Below are 13,186 nucleotides of genomic sequence, written 5' to 3'. Positions count from 1 at the left end.
CCAATTGTCTTTTCGATGATATTGCATGTGGCTATATGGCTTTCATTGTAGCGCTTCTCGGCTTCTGTCTGGGGCTTACGCGGCGGGGATGCCAAGAGCCAGCTGTCAAGGCCATATCCTTTTGGCCTGCATCCAACCTTGACCTTGTGGCTGACTCATAAACAGATCAGACACAGTGCTCTCACGCAATATGTGCGCATCATGGATGCTCCCTGGAAAATTTGCATTTACTGCCATGATTATTTGCTTGTGGTCGACAACGAGCTGCACATTTAGGGAGTGAAATCCCTTTTGGTTCTGAAACACCTCTGCATCCTGTAAAGGTGCTCAAAGGGTGATGTGCGTACAGTCTATTGCTCCCTGCATCTTGGGGAACTTTGCTATTCGCGAGAAACCCAAAACCCTCTCACTCTGTGCCTCCCTGGTCATAGGGAAGATTATAAAGTCCATCCTGCATATCTAAAGGGCTTCAGTCTCCTATCAAATGCAGCAATGTGTGGTGTGCTGAGAGATGCAGCAAATGTCGCCAGCTGAGGCCTGAAAGGAGCCCAATGCTTAGAAGGAAAGTGCTGCAGTAATCTTAACTTCAACAGACAGTGCAGTCTTGATGGTGCTAGTAGGCTGCAGATCTCCCTTAATTAGCTGGCATATCTCATTGATGATCGCCTTCGGAATCGCAGCCTTCTAACGCACGTGTTATTGGACAAGTCTGGGTATGATCGCTTATCCCTGTAAATGCGTTGGGTATAATATCTCCTCCTCCTCAGCAGTCTGCCACCTCTTTGATTCGGCACATAATGCTCTTCAGTGAACCTTCACCCATCTCTATTCTGCAGCATGTGAGTAGCCATCAATACTGGTTGAGAAATTACAGGCCCCTTCACTATAAATCACGGTGGGCTGGATTTTCCTTTTAAATCGCCCCCGCCCAATCTTTAGCGGAGTTCCGACAGTTGCGTCTTTTTCAACCGCCGGAATGCCACTGGTGCACTCCCGCGGTTTTCGGGTGCACCATGTCGGTGGTGGCGAAGCGGTGCAGGAGCAAAGTGCAGTGGGCGGTGTGCGGCAGAGGAGGCCTAGCGACGCCGGAATCTTCGGCTCCCAAGTTGTGCGCACGCGCGCGCAGCTGTCAAGCTCCGCCCCCCGAGAGGCACCGACGAGAGGCCAGAGACTGCTGGCCTGAGAGCGCTGTGGGGGGGAGGTGGGGGTAAGAGTGAGACTTCTATCGGGGGGGGGTGGGGGGAGAGATCGTTGTGGGGGGGTTGTGGGGGGGGTAGAGAGTGAGATCGCTGTGGGGGAGGAGGAAGAGAGTAAGATCACCGTGTGGGGGTGGAGTGAGATCACTGTGGGGGGAGGGGGGGAAGAGAGTGAGATCGCTGTGGGGAGGAGAGAGATCGCTGTGTGGGGGGTTGGGGTGGTGAGATCAGTGTAGGGAGTGAGACAGACTGGGAAGTGGGATAGACTGGGGGGGAGAGACTGGGGGGTGAGAGAGACTGGGGGATGAGAGAGACTGGGGGGCGGGGGGAGAGACTGGGGGTGAGAGAGATTGGGAGGGGTGAAAGACTGGGGGTGAGAGAGACGGGGGGTGAGAGAGACTGGGGGGGTGGAGAGACTGGGAGGAGGGGTGAGTGAGACTAATGCGAGTGAGATTAGTAAGTGCCAGAAACTAAAGGAGTAAATAAGGCTTTATTAGACCATTTATATTATTGCCTAACACTAGAAAATACTACAATCCATTAAAAAATACATCAAACTGTGGAGAACTATAAAGATCTGTGTAATATCAAACAAACTTGTCAGATCTGTGTCTATACCGCCCACTTAAGATCCACTTAAGATCCAGTAAGACCTGCTTTTTCAGGATGGTATTAAGGTCCGGTCGTAAACGGATCTTAATGATGAAACTTCCATTTTGGGCGGTATTTGGGCGGTAATATATGTGCGGACAGTTTCGAATACCGTCCAGCTGTAATGATTGTGGAATTTACCGCTGGGCAGTATCTGGGCGGTAAATGTGTTTTTTTCGATGAAACTTATATTTCTGGGCGATAACTGGGCGGTAAATGGATGATTTGAGAGGAAACTCGAGCCCTATAAGTCCTAAACTGTCTTCTTAAATTGTCCTCAACAAATACAATATAAACTGGAAATTAACCACAATGTGATTAGATGATTGGCAAGATTCAAAAACGCCCTTAAAATCACTCACAACTTACTTCAATGCTCTCAACCACTTCAAGCAGCCTTTTATTAAACAACCTCCAGACTGCTGTGTTACGGTCAGGTGATTGCAGCTTTTCTTGAGCGTCTTTTTGGGCCAGCGATCATTTGGGCGAAATGCCGAAAGTAGCGCTCGGCGATAATCTGGGCGATAATCGGGCGCTAATTTCCATTATAAAGAGTATTCTGGGCCTTGCACAAGTGATGACGGTATATATATTTTTTTAAATAGACCGGGCGATCCAGATCATTCCTGTATGCCGAAAGTTGCGCGCCGATAAATGGGCGATAATCGGGCACTAGTTTCCATTTATCATCAAATATGGGTGATAACCTGAATCTCAGCGCATATATGGGCACTAAATAGGTGCTAAATGGGCGATTATGTGCCGAAAATCTAGCCCCTTGTCTTTTTCCCACTTAATGGTATTGCTTCCTAAACCCATAATAAGCCAGTTTTCTTTAAATTCTAAATAACAAAGTCACGATGCATCATACTTACCAAGAAGCACCAGACTCAGCACGTACCACATTGTTGAACTTGAAGTGATACGAATGCAAAAATGCTTGACTATATAGAAATGAGATGCACATGTGATCTGATAACTAATTAGTTTTAGGAATGAAAAATTATAGTTTTAAGAAATATTTTATTGCCACTGCAGCTGTGTGCTCAAATGTTATCTGTACAAAATGCATTTATCACCAATGTATTTTAAAAAGGAGATAAAGAAAGAAAACAAGAGCGTGGGAGTTTATCAACATGTTTTGGATGTTGCTGTGGAGTTGTTCCAATTACCGAATACGCATTTGAAACAACAACAACTTGTATTTATATAGAGCCTTTAACATAGTAAAACGTCCCAAGGCGCTTCACAGGGAGGTATTTCCAGAGCTTAGGGCCTAGGCAACAGAAAGCACAGCCACCAATGGTTGAACGATTCAAATCTATAGAAGCTCAAGTTGCCAGAATTAAAGGAGCCCAGATATCTCAGGGGGTTGTGGGACTGCAGGAGATTACAGAGATAGGGAGGGGCGAGGCCACGGAGGGATTTGAAAACAAGGATGAGAATTTTAAAATCGAGCCATTGCTTAACCGGGAGCCAATGTAAAGCCAATGTGAAGCGATTGACTTCACTTCAAAAGTACTTGATAGGCTTTAAAGTGCTTTGGGACATTCTGAGGTCATGAAATCAATGGAAATAAAATTCAAAAGAGATGTCAAACGTGCTGCTGATTCTCTATTGCCCTTTTTATACTATCGGACAAAGTCAAAATGACTCCCGTAGAGTGTAAACTAGGTGGAAAGCTACCAGATTTTGTTTCTATGGATCTTGGGTTTTACAACACTCATCGCATTCTCTTTATTAATATATGCTGCAATTTCCTCACAAAAATGAATTAATCAAAGAAAGACTTGAATTTATATAGCGCCTTTCACGACCACCGGACATCTCAAAGCGCTTTGCAGCCAATGAAGTACTTTTGAAGTGTAGTCACAGTTGTACTGTAGGAAATGCGACAGACAATTTGCATACAGCAAGATCCCACAAACAGCAATGTGATAATGACCAGATAATGGGGCCGAAAGTTAAGGTCCCGATAAGGCCCGTTACGGCCGGAATGCAGCAGCCAGGCAATGGAATCCAATGGCCGTCGATTTCTGGTCGCGTGGCCGCCGCCAGCAGAGGGTTTTTTCTGGCGGTCCCCATTTCCACCCCACCGCTGCCGAGCAGCCGTAAGTGCGTCATCAGTACGTGCACCATCGGGACCCCCAACTCCGTTGATATTCAGGCCAAAAAAAACTAATGCGCACCGAGCGGTGCCCTCGACAGCTTTTTCTGTCAGTGCACCTTTCATTCCCTCTGTCAGCGCAGCGCCCATTAAAGGCAAGGGCCCAATGCTGCCGTTGCCGCCATTAAGTCGGCCGGACTATTATGCCCCCTGGTTTGGCCGGGCCACCAACAGGCAGCCTGGCACCCCCTCTTGGATGCCAGGCCGCTGGCCCAACCGAAATCCTCTCTGGTGGCCCATTGGCCGATCCTAAAGATTCGCCGGTTCTCTCCCCTTTAAAGGAGGGGAGCGACGTGGTGGCGCAGACGCAAAATGATGTTACTACCGCTCTGCTGCTGAGTGAGAGCGGTGGAGAATCCATCCCGCCTCCACTTCCGCCCCTCACCAGCACTTACCGCCGCACTTCCACCCCCATTATGACCAACTTCTGGTCCGCTCGAAAAAAACAGACAAAGACCTGAATATCGATCAAGAGTAGACCTCTTCCAAGACGGTGGTAAAAGCACTTAAAAAACGGTAAGTGCGGCAGCTTTCTCGCCGGCCTGAATTTCAGCCACAATCTGTTTTTGTTATGTTGATTGAGGGATAACCATTTCACTAGGGATAACTTCCCTGCTCTTTTATGAAATAGTGCTTTGGGATCTTTTACGCCCACTTGAGAGAGACGGCACCTGTAACAGTGCAGCACTCCCTCAGTACTACAGTGGAGTGTCAGCCTAGATTTTTGTGCTCAAATCCCTGGAGTGGGACTCTGAACCCACAACCTTCTGACTCAGAGGCGAGAACGCTACCCACTGAGCCACAGCTGACACTCAAGCACAATGTTCCCTTTGTTTTGGATGAGTCCTAGCCTTACTAAGTGTTCACTAATTTCATCCCAAATAATGGACTCTGGAAGCTTACCCACAACCAAGGACAGACTAATTAGCTTGTATTTTTCTTTATTTCTGAACAGGAGTTATATACTCAATGGCCCGGAAATTCCGATGTCTCGGACTCGTATGTAGTTCCTACGGACCCGGGAAAGCATCGGAAAAGCCGGATTCCAGCGCACATTTCCGATCTGTCAAGTTTTTGGTCTTGACAGATGGCCGCATCTTGGGAGCTAGGACACTTGCAGGGTAAGATTTCCGAAATTTACGAATATCTTGCCCTGCAAATGTCCTTTAAAATCCTGCGCCTGAAAAAGCATAGAGCCTACTTTTACAGGATCAAGTGGTTAAAAATACACATACAAATAAAAAATAAAGTTATAAAAGCACTTTTATGTTTAAAAACCCTCCCCACAACGGTAAGTTTATTTTAAGTGTTAATAAAAAAATGTTTTTAAAAGTCGGAAAACTATTTTTGTTATAACAACTTTAATTTAAATGCATGTTAATTGTATACTTTATTTTCTATTTTTCATTGGTTTTTAAGTGTTTGCGGGGGGGTTTCTCATTCATAGCAATAGGAGTTCCGTACCTACGAGATCCCGGCCTGCGCACATCCCCACGTGCACGAGCTGTGTGCGCTGTCACCTCTGGGCCTCAGGCTCGGAAGTTTGGACAGCCGCAGCAGCAGGTGAGTGCGTATCTTTTTTCTTTTTTTAGGTTGTTTGCCCGTGGGAATGGTGTTACCGGAATTTCAGGGCCAATATGTTTTAAAAATTATTTATGTTATAAACTAGGCAGCAAAATATTTACCTCACCATTCCTGCGATGGCTCGGTGGGTAAATGGTGTATTACCAAGGCATACAGATCAGGAAAGTCACAAGTCCAATTAACATAAGAAATAGGAGCAGGAGTAGGCCATACAGCCCCTCGAGCCTGCTCCGCCATTTAATACAATCTTGGCTGATCCGATCATGGACTCAGGTCCACTTCCCTGCTCGCTCCCCATAACCCCTTATTCCCTTATCCCCTTATCGGTTAAGAAAATGTCTATCGCTGTCTTAAATTTATTCAAAGTCCCAGGGTCCACAGCTCTCTGAGGCAGCGAATTCCACAGATTTACAACCCTGCAAGAAAAGAAATTTCTCCTCATCTCAGTTATAAATGGAAGGTCCCTTATTCTAAGATGATGCCCCCTAGTTCTAGTCTCCCCTTTCAGTGAACACCTCTCATTCTTCTGAATTACAATGAGTAGAGGCCCAACCTACTCAACCTTTCCTCATAAGTCAACGCACTCATCTCCGGAATCAACCGAGTGAACCTTCACTGAACTGCCTCCAAAGCAAGTATATCCTTTCTTAAATATGGAAACCACAACTGTACGTAGTATTCCAGGTGTGGCCTTACCAATACCCTGTATAACTGTAGCAAGACTTCTCTGCCTTTATACTCCAACCCCTTTGTAATAAAGGCCAAGATTCCATTGTTTCATGCACCAGGACGCCTAGGTCCCGCTGTACTGCAGCACATTGCAATTTTTCTCCATTTAAATAATAACTTGCTCTTCGATTTTTTTCTGCCAAAGTGCATAACCTCACACTTTCCAACATTATACTCCATCTGCCAAATTTTTGCCTACTCACTTGGCCTGTCTAAGTCCTTTTGCAGATTTTTTGCGTCCTCATCACACATTGCTTTTCCTCCCATCTTTGTATCGTCAGCAAACTTGGCTACATTACACTCGGTCCCTTCATCCAAGTCGTTAATATAGAGTGTAAATAGTTGGGGTCCCAGCACTGATCCCTGCAGCACCCCACCAGTTACTGATTGTCAACCCGAGAATGAACCATTTATCTCGACTCTCTCTTTTCTGTTAGTCAGCCAATCCTCTATATCCATGCTAATATATTACCCCCAACCCCTGTGGCACCTTGTCAAATGCCTTCTGGAAGTCCAAATACACCACATCCACTGGTTCCCCTTTATCCACCCTATTCGTTACATCCTCAAAGAACTCCAGCAAATTTGTTAAACATGACTTCCCCTTCATAAATCCTCTGCCTGACCGAATTTTGCTTTTCCAAATGTCCTATTACTGCTTCCTTAATAATGGATTCAAACATTTTCCCAACCACAGATGTTAGGCTAACTGGTCTATAGTTTCCTGCTTTTTGTCTGCCTCCTTTTTTAAATAGGGGCGTTACATTTGCAGTTTTCCAATCTGTTGCGACCTCCCCAGAATGCAGGGAATTTTGGTAAATTACAACCAATGCATCCACAATCCCTGCCGTTACTTCTCTTAAGACCCTAGGATGCAAGCCATCAGGTCCAGGGGATTTATGCGCCTTTAGTTCAATTATCTTTCTAAATACGACCTCCTTAGTAATTGCGATTGTGTTAAGTTCCTGCCCCACATAGCCCCTTGACTATCCACTGTTGGGTTATTTTTAGTGTCCATAAAGACTGATACAAAATATTTGTTAAGAGTTTCTACCATCTCCATGTTCCCCATCACTAAATCCCCGGTCTCATATGAACATAAGAACATAAGAAATAGGAACAGGAGTAGGCCATACGGCCCCTCGAGCCTGCTCCGCCATTCAATAAGATCATGGCTGATCTGATCATGGACTCAACTCCACTTCCCCGCCCGCTCCCCATAACCCCTTAACCCCTTATCGTTCAAGAAACTGTCTATTTCTGTCTTAAATTTATTCAATGTCCCAGCTTCCACAGCTCTATGAGGCAGCGAATTCCACAGATTTACAACCCTCTGAGAGAAGAAATTTCTCCTCATCTCTGTTTTAAATGGGCGGCCCCTTATTCTAAGATCATGCCCCCTAATTCAAGTCTCCCCTATCATTGGAAACATCCTTTGTGCATCCATCTTGTCAAGCCCCCTCATAATCTTATATGTTTCGATAAGATCACCTCTCATTCGTCTGAATTCCAACCTACTCAGCCTTTCCTCATAAGTCAATCTCCTCATAGAAACATAGAAACCTAGAAAATAGGTGCAGGAGTAGGCCATTCGGCCCTTCGAGCCTGCACCGCCATTCAATAAGTTCATGGCTGAACATGCAAACTCAGTACCCCATTCCTGTTTTCTCGCCATACCCCTTGATTCCCCAAGTAGTAAGGACTACATCTAACTCCTTTTTGAATATATTTAGTGAATTGGCCTCAACAACTTTCCGTGGTAGATAATTCCACAGGTTCACCACTCTCTGGGTGAAGAAGTTTCTCCTCATCTCAGTTCTAAATGGCTTACCCCTTATCCTTAGACTGTGACCCCTGGTTCTGGACTTCCCCAACATTAATAAGAACATAAGAACATAAGAACATAAGAATTAGGAACAGGAGTAGGCCATCTAGCCCCTCGAGCCTGCTCCGCCATTCAACAAGATCATGGCTGATCTGGCCGTGGACTCAGCTCCACTTACCCACCTGCTCCCCATAACCCTTAATTCCCTTATTGGTTAAAAATCTATCTATCTGTGATTTGAATATATTCAATGAGCTAGCCTCAACTGCTTCCTTGGGCAGAGAATTCCACAGATTCACAACCCCCTGGGAGAAGAAATTCCTTCTCAACTCGGTTTTAAATTGGCTCCCCCGTATTTTGAGGCTGTGCCCCCTAGTTCTAGTCTCCCCGACCAGTGGAAACAACCTCTCTGCCTCTATCCTGTCTATCTCTTTCATTATTTTAAATGTTTCTATAAGATCACTCCTCATCCTTCTGAACTCCAACGAGTAAAGACGCAGTCTACTCAATCTATCATCATAAGGCAACCCCCTCATCTCCGGAATCAGCCTAGTGAATCGTCTCTGTACCCCCTCCAAAGCTAGTATATCCTTCCTTAAGTAAGGTGACCAAAACTGCACGCAGTACTCCAGGTGCGGCCTCACCAATACCCTGTACAGTTGCAGCAGGACCTCCCATCCCTCTCGCAATGAAGGCCAACATTCCATTCGCCTTCCTGATTACCTGCTGCACCTGCAAAATAACTTTTTGGGATTCATGCACAAGGACCCCCAGGTCCCTCTGCACCGCAGCATGTTATAATTTCTCCCCATTCAAATAATATTCCCTTTTACTGTTTTTTTCCCCCAAGGTGGATGACCTCACATTTTCCAACATTGTATTCCATCTGCCAAATCTTAGCCCATTTGCTTAACCTATCTAAATCTCTTTGCAGCCTCTCTGTGTCCTCTACACAACCCGCTTTCCCACTAATCTTTGTGTCATCTGCAAATTTTGTTAAACTACACTCTGTCCCCTCTTCCAGGTCATCTATGTATATTGTAAACAGTTGTGGTCTCAGCACCGATCCCTGTGGCACACCACTAACCACCAATTTCCAACCCGAAAAGGACCCATTTATCCCGACTCTTTGCTTTCTGTTAGCCAGCCAAATTCTCGATCTATGCTAATACATTTCCTCTGACTCCGCGTAGCTTTATCTTCTGCAGTAACCTTTTGTGTGGCACCTTATCGAATGCCTTTTGGAAACCTAAATACACCACATCCATTGGTACACCTCTATCCACCATGCTCGTTATATCCTCAAAGAATTTCAGTAAATTAGTTACACATGATTTCCCCTTCATGAATCCATGTTGCGTCTGCTTGATTGCACTGTTCCTATCTAGATGTCCCGCTATTTCTTCCTTAATGATAGCTTCAAGCATTTTCCCCACTACAGATGTTAAACTAACCGGCCTATAGTTACCTGCCTTTTGTCTGCCCCCTTTTTTAAACAGAGGCATTACATCATAGAAACATAGAAACATAGAAACATAGAAAATAAGTGCAGGAGCAGGCCATTCAGCCCTTCCAGCCTGCACCGCCATTCAATGAGTTCATGGCTGAACATGAAACTTCAGTACCCCCTTCCTGCTTTCACACCATACCCCTTGATCCCCCGAGTAGTAAGGACTTCATCTAACTCCCTTTTGAATATATTTAGTGAATTGGCCTCAACTACTTTCTGTGGTAGAGAATTCCACAGGTTCACCACTCTCTGGGTGAAGAAGTTTCTCCTTATCTCGGTCCTAAATGGCTTACCCCTTATCCTTAGACTGTGACTCCTGGTTCTGGACTTCCCCAACATTGGGAACATTCTTCCTGCATCCAACCTGTCCAAACCCGTCAGAATTTTAAACGTTTCTATGAGGTCCCCTCTCACTCTTCTGAACTCCAGTGAATACAAGCCCAGTTGATCCAGTCTTTCTTGATAGGTCAGTCCCACCATCCCGGGAATCAGTCTGGTGAATCTTCGCTGCACTCCCTCAATAGCAAGAATGTCCTTCCTCAAGTTAGGAGACCAAAACTGTACACAATACTCCAGATGTGGCCTCACCAAGGCCCTGTACAACTGTAGCAACACCTCCCTGCCCCTGTACTCAAATCCCCTCGCTATGAAGGCCAACATGCCATTTGCTTTCTTAACCGCCTGCTGTACCTGCATGCCAACCTTCAATGACTGATGTACCATGACACCCAGGTCTCATTGCACCTTCCCTTTTCCTAATCTGTCACCATTCAGATAATAGTCTGTCTTTCTGTTTTTACCACCAAAGTGGATAACCTCACATTTATCCACATTATACTTCATCTGCCACGCATTTGCCCACTCACCTAACCTATCCAAGTCACTCTGCAGCCTCATAGCATCCTCCTCGCAGCTCACACTGCCACCCAACTTAGTGTCATCCGCAAATTTGGAGATACTACATTTAATCCCCTCGTCTAAATCATTAATGTACAATGTAAACAGCTGGGGCCCCAGCACAGAACCCTGCGGTACCCCACTAGTCACTGCCTGCCATTCCGAAAAGTACCCATTTACTCCTACTCTTTGCTTCCTGTCTGCCAACCAGTTCTCAATCCACGTTAGCACACTACCTCCAATCCCATGTGCTTTAACTTTGCACATTAATCTCTTGTGTGGGACCTTGTCGAAAGCCTTCTGAAAGTCCAAATATACCACATCAATTGGTACTCCTTTGTCCCCTTTATTGGAAACATCCTCAAAAAATTCCAGAAGATTTGTCAAGCATGATCTCCCTTTCACAAATCCATGCTGACTTGGACCTATCATGTCACCATTTTCCAAATGCGCTGCTATGACATCCTTAATAATTGATTCCATCATTTTACCCACTACTGAGGTCAGGCTGACCGGTCTATAATTCCCTGCTTTCTCTCTCCCTCCTTTTTTAAAAAGTGGGGTTACATTGGCTACCCTCCACTCGATAGGAACTGATCCAGAGTCAATGGAATGTTGGAAAATGACTGTCAATGCATCCGCTATTTCCAAGGCCATCTCCTTAAGTACTCTGGGATGCAGTCCATCAGGCCCTGGGGATTTATCGGCCTTCAATCCCATCAATTTCCCCAACACAATTTCCTGACTAATAAAGATTTCCCTCAGTTCCTCCTCCTTACTAGACCCTCCGACCCCTTTTATATCCGGAAGGTTGTTTGTGTCCTCCTTAGTGAATACTGAACCAAAGTACTTGTTCAATTGGTCTGTCATTTCTTTGTTCCCCGTTATGACTTCCCCTGATTCTGACTGCAGGGGACTTACGTTTGTCTTTACTAACCTTTTTTTCTTTACATACCTATAGAAACTTTTGCAATCCGCCTTAATGTTCCCTGCAAGCTTCTTCTCGTACTCCATTTTCCCTGCCCTAATCAAACCCTTTGTCCTCCTCTGCTGAGTTCTAAATTTCTCCCAGTCCCCAAGTTTGCTGCTATTTCTGGCCAATTTGTATGCCATTTCCTTGGCTTTAATACTATCCCTGATTTCCCTAGATAGCCACGGTTGAGCCACCTTCCCTTTTTTATTTTTACGCCAGACAGGAATGTACAATTGTTGTAATTCATCCATGCGGTCTCTAAATGTCTGCCATTGCCCATCCACTGTCAACCCCTTAAGTATCATTAGCCAATCTATCTTAGCCAATTCATGCCTCATACCTTCAAAGTTACCCTTCTTTAAGTTCTGGACCATGGTCTCTGAATTAACTGTTTCATTCTCCATCCTAATGCAGAATTCCACCATATTATGGTCACTCTTCCCCAAGGGGCCTCGCACAATGAGATTGCTAATTAATCCTCTCTCATTACACAACACCCAGTCTAAGATGGCCTCCCCCCTAGTTGGTTCCTCAACACATTGGTCTAGAAAACCATCCCTTATGCACTCCAGGAAATCCTCCTCCACCATATTGCTTCCAGTTTGGCTAGCCCAATCTATATGCATATTAAAGTCACCCATTATAACTGCTGCACCTTTATTGCATGCACTCCTAATTTCCTGTTTGATGCCCTCCCCAACATCACTACTACTGTTTGGAGGTCTGTACACAACTCCCACTAACGATTTTTGCCCTTTAGTGTTCTGCAGCTCTACCCATATAGATTCCACATCATCCAAGCTAATGTCTTTCCTAACTATTGCATTAATCTCCTCTTTAACCAGCAATGCTACCCCACCTCCTTTTCCTTTTATTCTATCCTTCCTGAATGTTGAATACCCCTGGATGTTGAGTTCCCAGCCCTGATCATCCTGGAGCCACGTCTCCGTAATCCCAATCACATCATATTTGTTAACATATATTTGCACAGTTAATTCATCCACCTTATTGCGGATACTCCTTGCATTAAGACACAAAGCCTTCAGGCTTGCTTTTTTAACACCCTTTGTCCTTCTAGAATTTTGCTGTACAGTGGCCCTTTTTGTTCTTTGCCTTGGGTTTCTCTGCCCTCCACTTTTCCTCATCTCCTTTCTGTCTTTTGCTTTTGCCTCCTTTTTGTCTCCCTCTGTCTCCCTGCATAGGTTCCCATCCCCCTGCAATATTAGTTTAACTCCTCCCCAACAGCACTAGCAAACACTCCCCCTAGGACATTGGTTCCGGTCCTGCCCAGGTGCAGACCGTCCGGTTTGTACTGGTCCCACCTCCCCCAGAACCGGTTCCAATGCCCCAAGAATTTGAATCCCTCCCTGCTGCACCACTGCTCAAGCCATGTATTCATCTGCGCTATCCTGCGATTCCTACTCTGACTATCACGTGGCACTGGTAGCAATCCCGAGATTACTAGTTTTGAGGTCCTACTTTTTAATTTAGCTCCTAGCTCCTTAAATTCTTTTCGTAGGACCTCATCCCTTTTTTTACCTATGTCGTTGGTACCAATGTGCACCACGACAACTGGCTGTTCTCCCTCCCATTTCAGAATGTCCTGCACCCGCTCTGAGACATCCTTGACCCTTACACCAGGGAGGCAACATAC

The 13,186-nt window shown here is 45.4% G+C and overlaps 2 protein-coding genes across 2 annotated transcripts in view; one reads left to right on the top strand and one right to left on the bottom strand.

Annotated features, from left to right (window-relative positions):
* LOC139260248 (chymotrypsin-like elastase family member 1) overlaps nt 1-2,780 on the bottom strand; it is a 41,099-nt gene extending 38,319 nt beyond the window's left edge. The window contains exon 1 of the mRNA XM_070876590.1: nt 2,723-2,780. Coding sequence (XP_070732691.1) covers nt 2,723-2,753 — 31 coding nt within the window. The 5' untranslated portion in view covers nt 2,754-2,780. The remainder of the gene's footprint in view (nt 1-2,722) is intronic.
* Nucleotides 2,781-3,843: 1,063 nt separating this feature from the next.
* LOC139269186 (chymotrypsin-like elastase family member 2A) overlaps nt 3,844-13,186 on the top strand; it is a 52,310-nt gene continuing 42,967 nt past the window's right edge. Inside the window, exons 1-2 of the mRNA XM_070888313.1 lie at nt 3,844-3,958; nt 4,970-5,135. Coding sequence (XP_070744414.1) covers nt 3,844-3,958; nt 4,970-5,135 — 281 coding nt within the window. The remainder of the gene's footprint in view (nt 3,959-4,969; nt 5,136-13,186) is intronic.

The sequence above is a fragment of the Pristiophorus japonicus genome, chromosome 1, assembly GCF_044704955.1.
Source record: "Pristiophorus japonicus isolate sPriJap1 chromosome 1, sPriJap1.hap1, whole genome shotgun sequence".
Classification (NCBI taxonomy): Eukaryota; Metazoa; Chordata; class Chondrichthyes; family Pristiophoridae; genus Pristiophorus; species Pristiophorus japonicus.
This window is presented reverse-complemented; position numbering and strand designations above follow the sequence as displayed.